Genomic DNA, 18,675 nt, shown 5'->3' on the forward strand with positions numbered 1-18,675 from the left:
CATGTCAAATTTTGACATTTTCGCATTGCTATAGCCTTGCTTTTTTTTGTCACTTTTTCAACATGCTATTTTATTGGTTTTGATGCTGTTTTTGGATGTTTTTTCTACACTGTATACTATAACATGCTTCTATGTGTTATACTAAGTCTTTTCCAGCTGTTTTTTGGACATGTCAAATTTTGACATTTTCGCCATACTATAGCCTTGCTTTTCTGGCCATTTTTTCATCATGCCTTTTTATTGGTTTTGATGCTGTTTTTGGATGTTTTTTCAACACTGGATACTATACCACGGTTCTATGTGTTTTGCTAAGTGGTTTCCAGCTGTTCTTTGGACATGTCAAATTTTGACATTTTCGCCATACTATAGCCTTGCTTTTCTGGCCATTTTTTCATCATGCCTTTTTATTGGTTTTGATGCTGTTTTTGGATGTTTTTTCAACACTGGATACTATACCACGGTTCTATGTGTTTTGCTAAGTGGTTTCCAGCTGTTCTTTGGACATGTCAAATTTTGACATTTTCGCCTTGCTATAGCCTTGCTTTTTTGGTTATTTTTTCAACATGCTATTTTATTGGTTTTGATGCTGTTTTTTGATGTTTTTTCTGCACTGTATACTAAAACATGCCTCTCTTCGCTATACTAAGTGGTTTTCAGCTGTTTTGTGGACATGTCAAATTTTGACATTTTCACCATATTCTAGCCTTGCCTTCTTGGTCATTTTTTTGAACATGATATTCAATGGGTTTGGGGCTATTTTCGGATGTTTTTTCAACACTGTATACTATAACATGCCTTTATATGCTATTATAAGTGGTCTTCAGTTTTATTATTGGATATGTCAAATTTTGACATCTTTGCCATAGCATAGCCTTGCTTTGTTGAATTTTTCAACATGCTATTTTATGGGGTTTGGGGACATTTTACGCTTCAGCACACATCACAACACATCCATCATGGAGTATAAATGGATCCATTAACAGTGAATGGTCAGTTAGCAGAAAGGAGATGAACGAAGTCAAGTATTTAAGAGTATACTGACTTCACTTTAAAATAAAATATAGGCTGAATTGCCTGTGAATTAAACATGGTAGTATGTAAGTTAACACAATCCACATGTAAGTGTGTGTGTGTGTGTGTGTGTGTGTGTATGTGCACATACACACACTTACATGTATTACTTTGTCCACAGGTTGACCAACAATGTGCAGGTTTCACTGCGGGCAGTGAAATTCTGTTACTTAAGTAATATTTCCAATGCAGGACTTTTCCCTGTAATGGAGTATGTTTTACTTAAGTATATAATTGCTGTAAGTAAAGTCCCATAACCACTTTGAACAGATGTGTGTTTTGGTTTTGACAGAGCATAATAAGGAATCAAACTCTGGGAAACCATGTTTCGATAACAACAACAGAATAATCATGGCAGCAAATGCAATTTTCCTGTATGCAAAAAAAAGTGTCTTTGCAATTTTTACTATAAATACTTCTATTGTATATTTCAGTTATTGTGTGTTGCAGTAGTTTGCCTTATTTTAATAATTTTATTCCTCACGGAATTGAATGCATGCAGCAAAAACCAAAAGAAATTTCTGTTAATTGAAAACCTACTTAATAAATACTTAATAGATCCTGTTCTATTTTCTGATCTTTGAAAATGTACTTTCAAGTAAATGTACTTTCTTTGTTTAAGTCCATCTTCAGTTATCTGTCCTGTATGCTACTCAAAAATATTAAATATGTGTGTAATATTGTGTAAGATATAATTGCCTAATTTGTATTTGCAGTTTTTGTGAGAAAAACTAAACTAATGTCACCTGTTGGTTGCACGACTTCAAATAAGTGGTTGAGGCAGCAGCTTTCTTTACAATGGCTCCCTCTTGAGGTTGCTCTCTTAACCCTTTGAAACCTGAACAAATCTGCTAAATTTCTGTCTTACACTTGGAAAGAGGGTGATGGACAACTGGAATTTAAGAAATAACACCAAAATAATAAAGTAAAAATTAATAATTAGTAAAAAGTTACATTAATAATTACATGAAATTGGCAGAAAAATAAGTGATTAAATAAAAGTAAAAGAAGAAAATAGGAAATGGCCTTTAAAAAGTGCAAAAATAAATGATAAAATAAAATCTGAATTAATTATTTATTTAATTTAATGAATATGATTATTATACGATACATATATATTTTATCCATATATATTTATGTAACCTGTTTTGCGATTATAATAATTGGAATATAAATTTGGTTTTCTTTATTTTTTCCCTTTGTTATAGATAACTGATTCTCTCACTTTAAAAAAATAAATCAAATTTTCAGGTCTGTTTTCAGGTATGTTTTTTCAAGAAATAAAACCAATTTGCTTAGTGTTTGATATCATTAACCATAAAGTAACACAAAACTAATGATTTAAGCAAGTTATCGTATAAAAAAAAACCATAACGCATCTTTAGACTTTTAATAGTATGTTTATTTTTTTTCAAACTTTTTTTTCTTTAAAAAATGACAAGGCCCAAGTGTTTTGGAAGCCCCGCCCTCACCCTATGTTCCCCGGCCGGCTCGCTCGACTCTAAAGCAACCAGCAAAGAAAAATAGTCATATGGACAATTGATAATATACACCCCATATACAGCAATACATAGTGGTCTACCATAATGTTACCAAGAATACGCAACCTCCAACGAGGCGTCATTTCAAACTGTTGCCACTGATATGGTTCATCTCAAAACAACCGCTGACGGTTGGGTTTTTGACTAGTGTGGGGTTCAGGTTGCCATGCTTCGGCTTTCGCTCGGCCTCAGTCAGATTATTGACCTGAACGACCCCCTTCAAACCAATCAGATTCAGCATAAGTGCAAAGTTTAGGAGGCACTGACACACACACTCTGTGATCAGGAGGAGGAGACCGACAGTCCGTCCTCAGATCTACTCTGTCAAACCGTCTCCGAGGGTTGAAATGTTACAGTGACCTAGAGTTTCCTGCTATGTCTTTTTATACCGCAGGCAGTGGGATTTTTTTCAGCTCGGATGTGAACAGTCTGCTGCGTGGAACCCCACAGAATTAAATTTCAAAAACTTCAGTTCAAGTCCTTCCTGTGAATTTACCATCTATGTTTTTCTGATTTCATCCTGCGTACAGTAACAGCCAGTGAACGACAGGGCGTAAGTGTGTGTGTGCGTGTGCCAGTGCGCCCCGCAGTGGTAGAGACAGCATAAAAAAGGTTTCTATATGTGCATGAAATAAAGACAGCGCCTGTACACAGTGTGAGCGAGAGCGTGTCCGTCTGTGTGCTGCGCTACAGACACGACTCCCAGTGCAGCTGCAGGTCCGTGCTGTCCAGAAAGTCGGTTGAGAAGACGCTCGGCGGAGTTTGCGGCACCAGCGGGGCCAGGCTCGTCCCCCCGTCTCCGTCGCCGCCTGCCCCTACGCCTCCTCTCCCCCCTCGGCTGCCCGTGCTCCCTCCGCCGCTGCTCCCTACCATGGAGATATCCAGCCAGTCCATGCTGTCCAGAGTGGGGTCGCCGAAGTCCAGCTCCGTGGAGTGGGGGGAAAAGCCAAGGTCGGACGTGTCCATGGGGGAGGGGGGGTGGTCCAGGATGCTGGGCGTGCTCAGCATTTGACTGTGGAGGTCGTCAATCAGCGTCAGGCCGCCGTCGGGCTCCACACCCAGCAGCGGGGCGCCCGTCGTGCTCTCCAGGAAGTCTTCCAGGCGTACGCTGCCGGTGCAGGGTTCGCTCGCGGGCGGCGGTGGGGAGATGAGGGGAGAGGTGGGTGTGGGAGGGGAGAGGTGGAGGGGAGATGGAGGAGATGACGGGGAGGGAGGGTCGGAGTGGAGGGGGGCGAGCGAAGGGTCCGGGTTTGCCTTGAAGCCGGGGATTTCTGAAGGAGGACGGAGAGAGGACATCGTGGTCAAAACAGGAGACGACAGATTCATATAGTCTCTCATTGATATTTGGACTTTCTTACCTCCGCTCTTCAGGAGGATGTCAAACAGGTCGTCCATCTGCTGACTGTTGACGCCGTTCTCCTGCTGACAGGGAAGAGGATTTTTTTAACCATGTAAACACCACCGCCGTCTTCCACAAGAGACAAACTGGGTCTAACACTCAAAGTCAAACATTAAACATGCAGTGCTGGAATGTAACTAAGTACATTTACTCGGGTACTTGTACTTTACAAATTTATGGTACTTGTACTTGTCTTGAATGTTTCCTTTTCATGCCACGTTGTACTTTTTTCTTTACTTCATTTATCTGGCAGCTTTTTTGCATAAAAGTTTAATTACCAAGTATTTTATGCATGCAGCTGAAACAATTCGTTGATAAATAAATTAACCAATTAACAGAAAATTAGCTGCTGACTATTTTGATTTTTTTTTTAAAAAAAGGACTTTTTCTAATAAGACTGTGGCCCCCACTTTGGGGTCTGAAAGTTGGAACATAAATCTAAAACAGGTCTTGCTTTTAGTCACTTGGAATCAAAAGCGAAGGCAAATAGAAATTCCTCATGAAGACCAGAAACACTGTGTTGTGGTTTGAGATGTGACTCTCACTTTTTAAACTTAAAACACTCGACTGTCCAGGCGTTCCTTTTTCTGCCTGCAGATATCTCATATCTGACCGCAACAGCAACTCTCAGGGAAACTGACACGCTTCACATGATGCTTTCGGTGAGTAGAAGCAGAAAAGTGGGCAAAATAAAAAATATTAACACTAGAGGATTTTCTTTTGAGTCAGACACACATAAGAAACATGTTCACAGTTGCATCTCATCACACAGTAAATGCAGCCACTGCAGCCTCTGAGCTCAGTGACATGCAGCTCAGACGCTTCGAAGGAAAACGGAGGGACAGAAACAGAACGACGCTGAAGGACAGATGGAAAAACAGACGTGCTGGAGGACATACTTTGGAGCGCTGAGTGGGAGGGGAGGTGTTGGGTTTGGGAGAGGGAGGGGTGAACAGTGTGTGCCGGTCGTAAGGCGGACACACCTCCTCTCTCTGCGAGGATGGAGTGATGGAATGAAAGAGAAGAAACAAGGAGAAAAAGTTAATGGCTAGGCCTGAGCAGCAGAGATGACAATGATGACGGAGGAGGAGGAGGAGAAGGGGGGAGGAAAAGGAGGAGGAGGAAGAGGAGGTTTTACCTTCAGAGATGAGATTAAGTTGCTTTGGCTTTCACTGCCTGAAATGTCGTCAAAGAAAGGCTGCAGGTTGGGCGGAGCGGTGACCGACAGGCTGGGCTGTGGGGCGCCATTGGTGTCCAGGTGAAGCCCCGCCTTCTGTCCCTGAGTGAGGAGAGGGACAAAGACATATTTGGACTGTCAGTGTGTTAAATACACAGCTGTGACTGGCGAGTGAAGTCTCAATTCTTAAGAACAGGCTGCCGGTTCTCATTTTGAGTCTGCAGTTTGATTTGGACGCTTCAAAAGTGTGTTGATGGTGACACCTTGTGGCAGAAACATGTTACTGCTGCACTACATGAACATGCACAGCAAGTAGTGGACAAAGTTAACTTTTATACCTGAGTCAAAGTATAGATACTCAAATATTACTCCCATACAAGTGGAAATTGCTGAGTCAAATTATTACCATCGTTAAATTACTGAAATGCTTGCTTTTAAAAATACGATACGATTTCAAAGTTGTTTTGTTTTCATCTCAACACATTGTATATTGTCACAGTATATTTACAGATCCTAAGGACTCTGCACCAACCAACTTAATTTATTCATTTCATCTAGAGGGCTTCATTCGCAGCAGTTCTTAGTTTGAGGGACTTTTTGAGCTCCTAGTTCAGAGTGGGTTGCTCTCGCAGCACGAGAGGAACCACAAGTCAAGTGCAGTTATTAAAAGTTATTATTCAGTTAAACAAATGAAATAAATGAACAATAAGAACAATATAATAGATGTAAAACTATACAGGTCTTTTTGAGACATTAACCCCTGTGCAGGTGACATTAGTATGTTTCTATACCTGCTTCTGTGCAGAGAAATATCTGTTGTACCTTTTTGTTTGGCTCGGTCTCTGGCGGCTCTTTTGATTGGCTGTCAGTGCTGGGGAGTTTGCTTGGAGTCGACTGCAACCTCTAAAAGACAACAAGCAGAGAAAAGTTGCAGATAAATAATCCATCACAGATTATTAACCCTGTGAAGTCCACCAGAGAATAATCAGAAAAAGCAGCCTTACCTGCAGTGTGATACGTCCGTTGGGTTTGGCCAATGAGGACACTCCGTTCTGTCCCTCTGTCGTGTGACTGGTGAGAGCGATCAGGTAGTGGTTGCCGTTGCTGTCGGTGACCAGCGTCGGAGCGCCGTTAGCCTTGAGGAGGTCTAACGAAATGGCCTGAGTGTGGATCTGAGTGCCGTTCTGTTGGTTGATGAAGACCGGCGTCACCTGCAAACCAAACAGGATGTTTCAGTGACATTAGGATGTTATTTATGTATTTTTGCATTTATTTAACCCTTTAAAACCTGGGACCATATCAGTTATTCTGTGCTGTGTTCAGATGACTTTCAGATGTATTTCAACCTCTGAAACCTGAGCAAATTAATTTAACTCCTTTTCAGAAGACAAGAGATGTCCCACAAACTGCAAGACTTTAGGAGAAAGTGACAAGAAAAGGACCTGAAATTAGTTTTCTATAAGAGAAAGAGAGAAATTACAAGAAATTACTAACAATAAAAATAAGTGAATATTTCCAGAAAGCTATAAAAATAATAATAATAATAATAATAATAATAATAATAATAATAATAATAATAATAATAATAATAATAATAACTTTTATTATTATCGTTGTGTTTGTTATTGTTATTATTATGTATTTATATATTTTTCACTTTTTCTCACCTTTTTCATTTCTAATTTGCTTGGGAAAAATGTCCAGTACGCTATCATTATAATTAAAATTATATTATAATTATCATCATAACCTTAACAACAAAAAAAAACCAGTAATCATCATCATCATTACTATTCATACATATATTTAACTATATATTTATATGTAGTTATTTACTTTTTTTATTCAAACCTTTTGTTTTTTGTGCTAAATTTCAGGTACTTTGCTTCTAGCTGTACCTTGCAAAATCTTCCTATGATTTTGAAAGAAATCAAGCCAATTTGCTTAGCTTTCAAGGGTTAAATAAAAACCTAGACATATGAGGCAGCATTTTGAGAGTGCGGCTGATGACGTTACCTGCTGGGTGGTGACGGCTGCCGTCTGCTGTCTCTGCTGCCTCTGCTGAGCCCTCTGCTGCTTCCTCTGCTGGCTTTGGTTCCCTGCAGGCTTCTGGATCTGCACCTGAACCTGCTTCAGCTGGATCTGGTTCTTCTGCTGGCTCTGCTGGACTGGAGTCTGCTTGAGCTGGTTCTGCTGCACCAGCTTCTGTTGACCGAGTTTCTGCTGGGCCAGTTTCTGCTGCGCTAACTTCTGCTGCGCCTGGAGCTGTTTCTGTTGGGTTTGCTGGATGATGAGCTGCTGCAGCTGCTGCTGCTGCTGGAGCAGGATTTGGGCGTCTTTCTTCTGCTGCTGCAGCTTTTGAGGGCTCGACATCGCCTCTGCCACTTTCTGCAGCTGCACCTGATTGGGCTGCGGCAGCTGTTTCTGCTGCTCGGCTTGCTGGATCTGAAGCCGGTGAATCTGCTGCAGCCGGAGCAGAGTCTCCTGAGAGCACTGCATCGGCTGGGCGGCTTTCTTTGCCTCCGTCACTCCTTCCATGCTCTCCTCTGGCTCCACCTCCTTCTTCACCTTCACCACGATGCCGTTGGGGAGCGTCGGGGGCTGAATGGCTGAAGCTTTTATCAGAGTTTGAAGTTTAACCTCTGGGGATGTTTTGTTCCTCTCACTCCCTTCTTTTTCTGATACGACTCCGCCTGTCATCTTGCCCTGCTCCAGCTGGGACCGGAGCGTCTCCACCAGCCTCTGCTTTTGCCTCAGCATCCTGGTCAACTCCTCAATCTGCTTGTCCTTCTCCTGGAGCATCTGGTCCTTGTCCAAGGAGGATGTGTCCATGGTTACTCCAGGCAGAGGCTCTGGAGGCTGACAGGAGGCGGGTGAATGCCTGGAGAGGCTGCAGGAGCTCTGGATCTCCTCTTTGACCTTGGAGAGCGGAGAGACGTTTGGCGGGTGCTGAGGAGACGGGTGCAGGGTTAGCTGGGTAAGAGGAGAGCTCACCTGAAGGAAAACAAAAAGAGAATTTTAGAGAAAAGATTCAGTTATTTCCAAATAATCCCATCCAAAAAATGTGTATATATCCCTCACCATCTCTCCAAACATGTCTCCGTTGCAGCTCGTCTCATCTGGACTCATCCCGGCCAGTGACCTCTCAGACGGAGTCGGTGAAACCGGAGGGCTGGAGCTGGTGCTGCCAAACCTCATGACCCGCCCTGGAATCACCTGAGCCAGTGATGACAGATCTAACTTAAACCCCGCCTCTCCTGGTTGGTGGTCGGGGTTAGTAGTGGCGGTTGGAGAGGATGTGATGGTGCCAGCGGCTGAGGTCGCGACCTGCTGGCTGGGCTGCGATATGCTGTTTTTCACAACTGCTGTGGTGCCACCGGTTTGCTCCTGGTAGTTGCGGAGCCTCTCGATGAGATCGTTCTTTGTGCCAGAGACGGTCAGACCGCGCAATTTCAGTTCCTGTTTCAGCTCAGCGACCTGGAGGATGAGAAACCACGGAAGTGTTCACTTAGCAGGCTTTGAGTCAGAGTGAAAGAAAACAGAACAACTGATGCGCAAGAGACAAAAACAAAAAGTGCTGAGCTCAGTAGGGCATTATTGGGTTCAGTGGTTCACAACCTGAGGATGGGGAACTCCCAAAAAGTCTCAAGATTATTATAAGGGGTCACAAAATTGTGATCATACTTTTTTTAAAAAAAAAAAAATTCACCTATTCAGGCCTCTTAACATTTTTCAAATATAACAAAAATGTGACAAAAATCAAAGCAACAGTTTGGGAATCACTGATTTAGTTGAGGGTGTTTTGGTGTGAAGGGACAGCAAGCTCTGACATTACTTTTAAAAATGTGTTTTGCAAAAAAAAAAAAAAAAAAAGAAACTAAAAGAAAAAGAGCAACTGTTGCTAAATTTAGCCAAAGTACATTTTGGAGATCATGCATCAAAGATATACTCTGCAGGATTTTACTAAAAAACTGTATAACAACAAGCGCTGTCAGTGTTAACGTGTTTATTGATGGACGTGTGCAATTTAAGACGTGATAAGAAACACCAAAGAAACACAAACAAGAGTAAATCTTGAGCTGGCTTTTACCTTCACTCTGGCAGGCGAGTGTGTTTACAGACAGTAACTGACAATCCTGCAGAATGTACCTTTAATACCCTCTTACTGAGTAAATTCAAAGCACTGGATTATTTGTGTTATTTAGCAGGAAAGTTTTATGATCAAACTCATTTTATGATCAACTTCAATAAACAGCAGTTAAAAACAAGAAGCTCAAATGAATTATTATCATTGTTTTTTGTACTGTAAAAGAAATATTTAGTTATGTTATAATGTTCTTCGCAGGAACATTTCTGATACTGGGTGAAGCTGAAGCTGTAACTCACTTTGAACTCGTCCAGGTTGGCTGGCAGAGCGCCTGGTTTGGCTCCTCCCACTGCAGTTTGGCTCTGTCGGGCAGTCCCGCTCTGACTGGAGGGGGCGGGGGTGGTCGTCGTGGGAACGCTGCGGGAGGGGGAAGGGCCAGAGTTGGTTGTGGGAGGCTGCTCGGTCGGCGGCCTGAGGGGAGGCAGAAAAACAGTAAAGTACGAACATTGCTTGTCCTGCTTCGACACTGCAGGGAATGTTGTGACTGAGGTCACATCGCGGGGTCACGCAAATGGAATGAAAAATAATGACCAAAGTTTATTTCCAAAGTTACTTTTGATAGATCACTTTTTATACAAAAGTGACACTACTATTTTATTTTATTTGCCTCGAAGCTTCAACTCCTACAAACTATAAGAAAACATATTTCAAAAGTCATTGTTATAGACAAAGCTCTGAAACTAAGCTGGGACATTTAAAGATTGCTTCTGCTTTAAGCTCCAGGCTCTATGGACTCATAAACCACCGACATGGAAGTGACAAACAACAGCAGAAAGGAAGTAATAATGACACCCGCCTGCAGGCTGCGCTGCACCAGTGAACTATGGGTAATAACTACTGATTCAATTTGATGAAGAAAGGGAGGGCAGCAAAGTCTCTTTGAAATAAACCGCAGCGGTCAGTCATCCTCACACACGTCTCGGCTGACACTCACTTGGGCGGGGCGGGCAGGATGGTGTGGTAGTTGTAGTGCTGCTGTTGCTGGTTGAGGATCTGCAGCTGCAGGAAGAGCTGCTGCTGGTGGAGGAGCTTCGCGTACGACGAGTCCATCTGGGGCGGACGCTCTTTGTCCGCCTTCTGGTCCGGAGGGATGTACTGGTGGTACTTCAGCTTCTTCACCTGCAGCAAGGAGACCAAAGGGTTAAAGGGAGAGTTCACCCCAAAAATACAGATTTTTCTTCTTACCTGTAGTGCTATTGATTAATCTAGATAGTTTTGGCGTGAGCTGCTGAGTGCAGGAGATCAGTCATGGAGATGTCTGCATTCTCTCCAGTATTAAGGAACTAGATGGCACTCAGCTTGTGGTGCTTAAAGTGCCAAAAAATTCATTTGAAAAACTCAACAGCAGTGTCTCTTTATAGAAATAATGACTCGGTTACTCATGATAGTCCAAGGGCAGTTTCATGTAGAAGTATTTTCTTTCTGAAGAACTACACCCGTCAACCGAATGACTGCATTAGTATTAGGTCTGGTGATAGGTTTAAAGGATTTTATCATCAGAAATGTGGACTTTCACGCAGAAAAGTTCAACTAACTTTGACAAGAAGGTATTAAAAAGTGGATACATTTAATTAGAAAAAAAATGTGGCAACTAAGACCTCACAAACTACAATTTAAGATGATTTAATGACACTTATAAAATTGAATTTATGACTTTTTTTTAAGACTTTTTGTGGACTCACAGACACCCTGTATTACATACCATTAATTTTCGATGTTCATCGTTAATGCCTTGGTCTACCTGATTTACTGGTTTTGAGAATATCACCAAAAAAAGTGTGTGTGCAGTCAGGACACGCAGGTGGAAATATCAACACTAATAACAGAACTACGGACAAACAGCACGTTTGTCCAGTTCACAGAAAGAAAGTTTGTGTTCTGGTGTATTGAGGATGGTATCTCTTCCTCTTCTACGACACATTTCTCTTTGTATGATCGTTAAATGTCAAATCATTGAGTCTACAGAGAAGCAAAGTTCTGAGAAAACTGACTCCGAAACCACAGAGCGCTTTTCCACCAAATCAGCTCTGGTTCTTAAACGTTAAGGATTCTTGGGACCTTGGTGCTCTTCTGTAAACCAGCCTGCGTTTCTAACAGTTTTAAAGTTTCAAGTTCTGAGCCAATGTTTGGACAAAATGAAGTGCATGAACTGGAACTGTGGCATGTTGGTGGAAAAGAGAGAGCAAACTCTCAACTCTTTTGTTAAATCCGACAAACACAATCTTAATTCCTAACTGCTGTTATGAAGCTGCCTAAAAATAAATGCTGACAACTTCCCACATTTGGATGAATATTTTAACTCCTGTGTCAGCGCCTGTTAAACTGGAACCAAAACAAAGAGCTTGCTGACCTTGGGTTTGCTGTCCTTTGGTTTCTTGGGTCTCTGCGGAGGACGGTCTGAACTCGTCTTAGCCTGAGACTGCTGACAGAAAGCGTGAGAAACGGGGTCGGGGAGGAGGAGATGAAGAGATGAGGGAGGGTTAGCCGGTTATAGCTGCTCCACAAATAGAGATTAAGGTCAGATTTATTCATAAATCATCAAATCTGCAGGAACTGGAAACATGGAAACATTTCATGGTTCTGTGATCACAGAGGAAAATAAGCAGCATTACCGCACCTTGACATGTGCAGCAGAGGGGCGGCAGCTTGTTAAGGTCAGCGTCATCCCGTTTGTCACTTTCGGGAATGGGGAGGAGTCTGACCCATTCACCTGGGGAGGAGGAGGCGGTGGAGGAGGTGGTGGAGGAGGGGACTGTGTGATGAACTGGGAAGATATCTCTTGGTTAATGGTATGTTTAGCATCTCTTGCTTTGTTTCATTACTATATAAAACTGGTCTAATTTCAATTCTGGTTCAAAACTAGAATGTAGAGGCTCATTCTCGCTTTCAATAACTTTTGGACAGCTTCATAGGAGAAGAATGTCCTTCACACTGTCCTTTTTTACTTTTTAACTTTATTTAAATACAAATTTGGTCCTAAGACACTTTACTAGATGAAGTTTAAGGACCGAAACATTGCGTATTTAAATAAAGTTTATTGCAAGTATCATTTCAAGATCAGCTGACCCTTTTAATGATAGAAGACATTTATATTACCTGTGTGGGAGATGTGTCCCCGTTCTGAGTGAGCACGTCTGAGGGGGACAGCTGAGGGACGGCACTCAGGGGAGAGTCGTGATTGGTCAGCTGGTCCGGTGACAGAGCATCACTGCTGTCTTCATCTAAAGACGAGCTCTCTCCCTTTGGAGAATCTGCGATGGAGAGACAAATATTTTCAGATACACTGACACATTTTGACCATTTAACAAGGTTCCCATGGTCATGGGAAACCTGAAAAAGTTATGGAATTTCACAGTTGTGTTTTCCAATTCATGGATTTATTAAAAAATCATTGAAAAAGTCACAGAATTTTGTTGTTTGTGTTTAAGTCGCTTCACTAATTTTCCGTGTATAACTGTTCACGTAATGTAATATAGCAGCAAATGTATTTTCTGTAGCTGTTGACGTGACGTAGCTCTGATAGATGTTGATCAGAATCAGGAATACCTTATTGATTCCTATGTAATTCATACATTTGCTCTAATGTCAAACATAGAGAATTATAGAAGTAAAACTAAAAAGTATTAAAATAAGAATTAAATTAAAAAAAATAAATAAATAACAAAACATGTACATTATGCTTCAAACTCACACCACTATGTAAAATCTAAAAATGCACAATATGGATAATATGCTGAGTATGTAAAGTGTGAGAAGGTATGATGGTCTGTTATAAACTTCTGTGGCCAGTAAAACCGTGAAAATGGCTAACGAATGGGTGAATTTTCCCAGCTGCTGTCAACAAAACAATTCAATTCCTGTCTTTCACACGATGCCTTAAACACTCATCACCTTATGATTGCTAAACAGCGATGACTCATTTTAGAGAAGTTATACAACACTGTGTGTCCTCCTCTGCCATATTTCAAAACAGGACTGTGTCCAAACATATTTGTTGTGTCATATCTCTAACAGAGCAGGATGATGCAAACTGTACTTACTGAGAAGTGTGTGTGTTTGTACACTTTATAGTACTGATTACAAGTGTGTGTAGATACCTGGATGTTGTAATCACACAACTGAAGGTGTGTACAAACTGAATGGAAATGAGATTTTAGTGGAAGTGCCATAGCACAGAGTCAGTGGCATAACGGCAACTTCATGACAGAGGTGAACATGTTGAACTTGAGTCCAGCAAATTTTAGCAAACATCTGTCAATGAGCAAGGTGAAAAAACACACTGCGTTTAGTCTGAGAAGACTCTGCTTAATATTCATTATGAACGTTGTGTTTAATATTCATCATGAATGTTGCAGGTGTGACTGTGAGTGTTGTGTGCATCCCTGTTCTGCATGCTTGGTTGAATTAATAATAAGCTGTTGGTTTAAAAAAAAAAAAAAAAAAAATCACCTATAAAGTGAGAAATAAAGCTCCTGAGTTTATTCATTTTTGGGCGAGGTTTTTGGAATTTGTAAAAATTATGACACTGAAGATGGTTTGGAAATGTTTGGCTAAGATAAAGGACATAAACTCATTTATTTGAGGAATGTGTACTGTACCCAGTCCTTAATGTGCACTTGTATTTATACATATACTTTTTATTATTATTTTATTTTATCTATTTATTTTTTGTTATTTATTTATTTTTATGTATGTAATTTAAAAACATTATTTTTATTAATTGTGCTATTCTTTGATGAGTTCTATAATACCATATGTTCTTATGGGGGGGGGTCCATATGTTTGAGTAGCTAGTTAAAAGTTCTGTGTTTTTTTAATTGTTGTTTATTATTATTATTATTAATGAATTTATTAGGTAGATTCTTTATTATTGCTCTTTATTTGTATTTATGTAGTGCTATATGTTAAAATGGGAGGGAGTTCTTATAACTTTGTAAAACTTGTATAAATGCTAAAAATCAATAAACATTTGTTTAGAAAAAATGTGTTGTATTATATCAAATGCAGAGTTTTGCTTCATCTGTAGCGGGTGTACTGTGTCCATGTATTTATTTTTGTGTGTCTGAAATGAGATTGAGACTTTTATTTATTTTTTTTTTTGTCCATCTTTACTCCAGCGACTGAACGTTCTCACTAAGCGTGAGCGCATATTTAGACAGTGAGCAGGTTGCAAGCTTTGTGTGTGGTTACCCAGTGGCGAGTGCACGGGGCAGTCCACAGAGAGGATGTTCTTGTGCACCAGTTCGATGGGACCCGGTCTGTGGGAGATCTTGTCGTTGAGGTCATCGGCCAGTCGCGCTCGCTTTAGCTGCAGCTGCTTGGCCTGCAGGGACGGCTCTGCTGACGTCTCTGTGGAGGACACAGCAAGACAACGGGCATGCAAATGTATTCATCAAGTGATTCATTTTCATCTAAAAGTTACCACCAGGTACACGCTTTATAAACACACAGAGTTCGTACAGATAGAAGGAAGTTAAATTCAAGGACTTTGAAATTTTATTTATATTATTTTTTTCTCCACAAAATTAAAGAGAAATGTACAAATGAGTGCTCCTAAATGGAGCAAACACCTGTACCCGGGCCTAAAATTAACTTAGTATTAATTACTTGGCCTTGAGTTCAAGCTCAATTTAAAGCAGCAACTACTTCCTGCTAGTTTACAAGAAAAAAAATTTAGGGACAGCATCAAGTCAAGCTCATAAAACAAACCTAAAAACAACGAGCAACTACTTCATCAAGACCCTCTATTTGTTTCTGCTGGTTCATGTTTAAACCAGCGGACACAGCTGAGCATGGGAAAGGCCTTCCTATGAGTCTTACAGTGCTTCTGCAGTGGAGTCGATTTCTAAGAATTACACTTTGACAAAGTTCACGTATAAATATAAAATAGGAACTACAGGTTCACTTCATCACACAGGAACTGGTTCCATTTTGTAAATGTGAGGTTCCTTTTTAAATAAGGTTTCATGTTTTTGACTTGACTTAAACCTTTCATTCTACACTTTTGAAATGACTGAGGGAATTCTTCAGAGTCTGAACGTGCGGTTTCACCTGAGAGTAAAAACTCACCCTCCAGAATGTGCATCCTGACCAGCTCGGAGCGCTCAGGACGACTTCGGATCTTCCTCTTCAGATAGTCCTCGGTCTGGGAAAAACAAAAGAAAATAAGAAAAATTTAGGGGGACATGAAATGCTTAAACAAGTCTTTAATGGGCACTTATTACACTGTAATAAACTGCTAATCTATACAGCATATATTATTTGGCTGCCATCTTTGTTGTATAACTAATAGTGCAACATCACATATATAGTGACATCACACAAAGACATGTGATTCAGAACTGATAAAAAAAAACATTGTCAAAATGAAATAGAATAACAATTAAAATAATGAGACTAAAAGTAAACCACTGAAAGAGGATAACCCATATGAATAAAAATAAAAAAACAACAAAAAACTGAATAAATTATGATAAACAGACCAATAAAAGATGATAACACAATAATATAAATAATATAAAATAACAGATAAACAAATACAACAGTAAAAGTAAAAGCATGTCTGACTTAAAATATATATATATATATATATATATATATATTTATACATAATAATAATAATAATAATAATAAAAACAGTCAAACCCAACAACTGGAATGTGTGGCTATAAAGAAATGTCTTCATCTTAACTTTAAAAGCTTCACAAACCAAGTCTTGCTTGAACTCTTATTCCAATAAGTAGCAGAGAACAACGGACTAGATGCAAATTATGCATTTGCATGTGATGGCAGCTCCAGATGGCAGTGAGAGGTAGATCTGACCTTGGGTTATTAAAAACATGCTAATAACGCTGAGCAACCCTGTCGGTTTGTGCAGCTTCTCAACTAAAGAGAGCTACCATACTGCTGTCTGTTCTGCTTCTAGAGTTTATTTCTTGTCAGCAGAGTATTACATGTCCATACTGATGGTACAATTCAATTAGAAATAGTGCTTTGAAATGTACACATACTGCTTATGTTTTGCTCTTCAAGGCTTCAAAAAAGAAAGTTCACTGAGAAAGCAGGAAAGTCATTGGACTTAAGACGCTCACCCTTGCTCGCTCCAGACTCCTCCGCTGTTCGTGAAATGCTGCTGGGCTCTTCAGTGCTGCATGGAGAAAGGGGTGAAGAAAAAAAAAAAAGAGAGAGAAATGAATGCAGCTTACAAGGACTGTGATGGCAGTCATGATGCTCCTTTCAGCAAGTGACAATGTGGAAACAGTAACAGCTACAGAACAAGACAGACTCAAAGCAGAAGTGGCTGCAGGACGAGAAGGTCAGGAGTGCTTTTCTGACCACACACTCCGATGACAGCTCAGGAGGCCGACTGGCTGCTGCAGCACGCTGTGTGTGCACAAATAAAGCTTTTTCTCTGCAGTAAAGCTTCAACAAAGAAAACTGTACCTGCAATCGATTTATTTTGGCCTGTTACTGTGCTGTTCAGTAAAGAAGCACAGAACTGCCAGGTCAAAAAAAAAACACTCATCAGTATTAGGAAATGTTTCACATTTTTACCAGATAGCTTCATGTCAAAGCAGGAAACTTTTCATGTTGAAAAAAACCCACAACTTTTCTTGTTATAACAGGAAGCTTTCTTTTCTAATAAGATATTTTTCAAGTTTTATTTATATATATATTTTTTATATATATTTTCATGTTATGGAAAGATGTTTTTATGTTATGGCAACAAGTTTCTTGTTCCAACATATTCTTCAGGTTTATATGTTTTCATATTGTTTTTATAATATTACAAGACAATTCTCTTGTTATAACAGCAAGATTTTTCATGTTTTAACTACATATTTTAATGTTATAATAAGACATGCTATGCCAAAAAGCTTTTCTTGCTATAGCATATTTTTCACATTTTAACAATATTGTTTCATATTAGAACAAGATGGTCTCATGTTATAACTTATATATATATATATATATATATATATATATATAAACCTTTCTTAATATAACATTTTTCACATTTTTATGTTGTGACACACAATTTAAAACTTGTTAAATCGTGAAAAAAAATAATATCATGACAAGATACTTTTCTTACATTGCAAAATTTCTATAAAACAAAACTTTTTATATTATTATATGATATTAATCAGTTTTTTTTCTGGCCTGGCAGTTCTACACTTCCATAGTTCAGGTCCCAGTCATGTTAGCATTGGGTTCATTGTGGATTTTACACTGACGCATTAGCAGGAAGTGTTGTGCTGTAGGTAAGGTAAGTTTAAAGAAAGCAAATATTCAGACAAAGCTCATGAAATCACATGACTGTAACCACAACCATGAGCTTTCCTAAAAACTCAGCATTTTCATTTGCCTGAATATGACATAGCTTGTCACTTTACTCCATAAAGTTTCACCCCCCCCCCCCCTTTCTTGTTTAAATGAAGGACAGAAGTTGGTTTAAGAAAAGAAAACACTAATTGAACTTTGGCCAAATCTCAAACTTCAACACAAATGTTCAATGAAGCAAAATCTTTCTATGTCCCAAATTTTGTGCATACATCCTGATGAAACTCTTCTAAATCCCCACAGTAGCTCTGCTCAGTGATAGTTTTCTGGCTATTTTAAGCAATACTGACACATGCCGACTTTAAGGGTGCATTTTGTCGAAATCAGACTTCCAAAACTATTTCAAAGGCCAACTGTCTGTGTTAAGTGAGAGATGGACAGTAGCTGGGAGACCGAGGGTCATAAATTCTTGATGACTGGTGGTCTGGAGTGGATCGTTAAAAGGAGCACGGAGACAGAGCAGAGTGATGCGCACAAAGAAAATATACATTCATCACTGCACTCAGCCATGGCCGTCTGCAGTGCACCTTGTAGATGGGTGGGGGTGTGAAGTATTTGTGGTGAGTGGAAATTTTTAGCTGGCCTCAAAAGCAAAAGAGAGTATTTGTGTCATTGTGGAGAAACAAAAACAAAAGTTAAGTTTCTGTTCTTAAAATAATACTTTTTACCAAATTTGTATGATTGACTTTGTGTTCATTCAAAAAAGTGTAATGGAGGAGTGAATGACTTTTAAGCAGTTCAGTGATTTTTTAATATATAATGTAGATTATTTTGTGTCCCTGGTACATAAGAAGAGTACATAAAAAAACAAAACAAAACAACAATATAAAAGCAATAGTATCGGCTATTGGCAAAATTGTTATTTTTAGCTTTGGTATCAGCCCAGAATTTCAGAATCGGTGCATCTCTACTTCATTAACAACAGAGAGGAGATGAAATACTGTTGACTGGTCAGCAAATATGAGTGCTGATTAAGTAATTAATGATGATTTTAAGG

General features: G+C 39.7%; 1 protein-coding gene across 7 annotated transcripts in view; it reads right to left on the reverse strand.

Annotated features, from left to right (window-relative positions):
• Window positions 1-2,451: 2,451 nt before the first annotated feature.
• Window positions 2,452-18,675, reverse strand: part of mrtfab (myocardin related transcription factor Ab) — a 56,859-nt gene continuing 40,635 nt past the window's right edge. For 4 of the 7 annotated variants that reach the window (XM_088070539.1, XM_088070545.1, XM_088070544.1 and 1 more), the window contains 16 exons: window positions 16,427-16,482; window positions 15,405-15,480; window positions 14,526-14,684; window positions 12,432-12,586; window positions 11,953-12,099; window positions 11,686-11,754; window positions 10,270-10,454; window positions 9,575-9,746; window positions 8,270-8,665; window positions 7,205-8,182; window positions 6,193-6,399; window positions 6,011-6,091; window positions 5,150-5,290; window positions 4,911-5,003; window positions 3,971-4,034; window positions 2,452-3,883 (listed from right to left, as the gene is read on the reverse strand). In XM_088070539.1, coding sequence (XP_087926665.1) covers window positions 3,300-3,883; window positions 3,971-4,034; window positions 4,911-5,003; window positions 5,150-5,290; window positions 6,011-6,091; window positions 6,193-6,399; window positions 7,205-8,182; window positions 8,270-8,665; window positions 9,575-9,746; window positions 10,270-10,454; window positions 11,686-11,754; window positions 11,953-12,099; window positions 12,432-12,586; window positions 14,526-14,684; window positions 15,405-15,480; window positions 16,427-16,482 — 3,563 coding nt within the window. In that variant the 3' untranslated portion in view covers window positions 2,452-3,299. Of the gene's footprint in view, window positions 4,035-4,910; window positions 5,004-5,149; window positions 5,291-6,010; window positions 6,092-6,192; window positions 6,400-7,204; window positions 8,183-8,269; window positions 8,666-9,574; window positions 9,747-10,269; window positions 10,455-11,685; window positions 11,755-11,952; window positions 12,100-12,431; window positions 12,587-14,525; window positions 14,685-15,404; window positions 15,481-16,426; window positions 16,483-18,675 lie in introns of all 7 variants that reach the window. The other 3 variants (XM_088070543.1, XM_088070542.1, XM_088070540.1) reach the window with 3 other exon arrangements.

This window comes from Plectropomus leopardus, chromosome 19, assembly GCF_026936395.1.
Source record: "Plectropomus leopardus strain MGB_pleo_1.0 chromosome 19, ASM2693639v1, whole genome shotgun sequence".
Lineage (NCBI taxonomy): Eukaryota > Metazoa > Chordata > Actinopteri > Perciformes > Serranidae > Plectropomus > Plectropomus leopardus.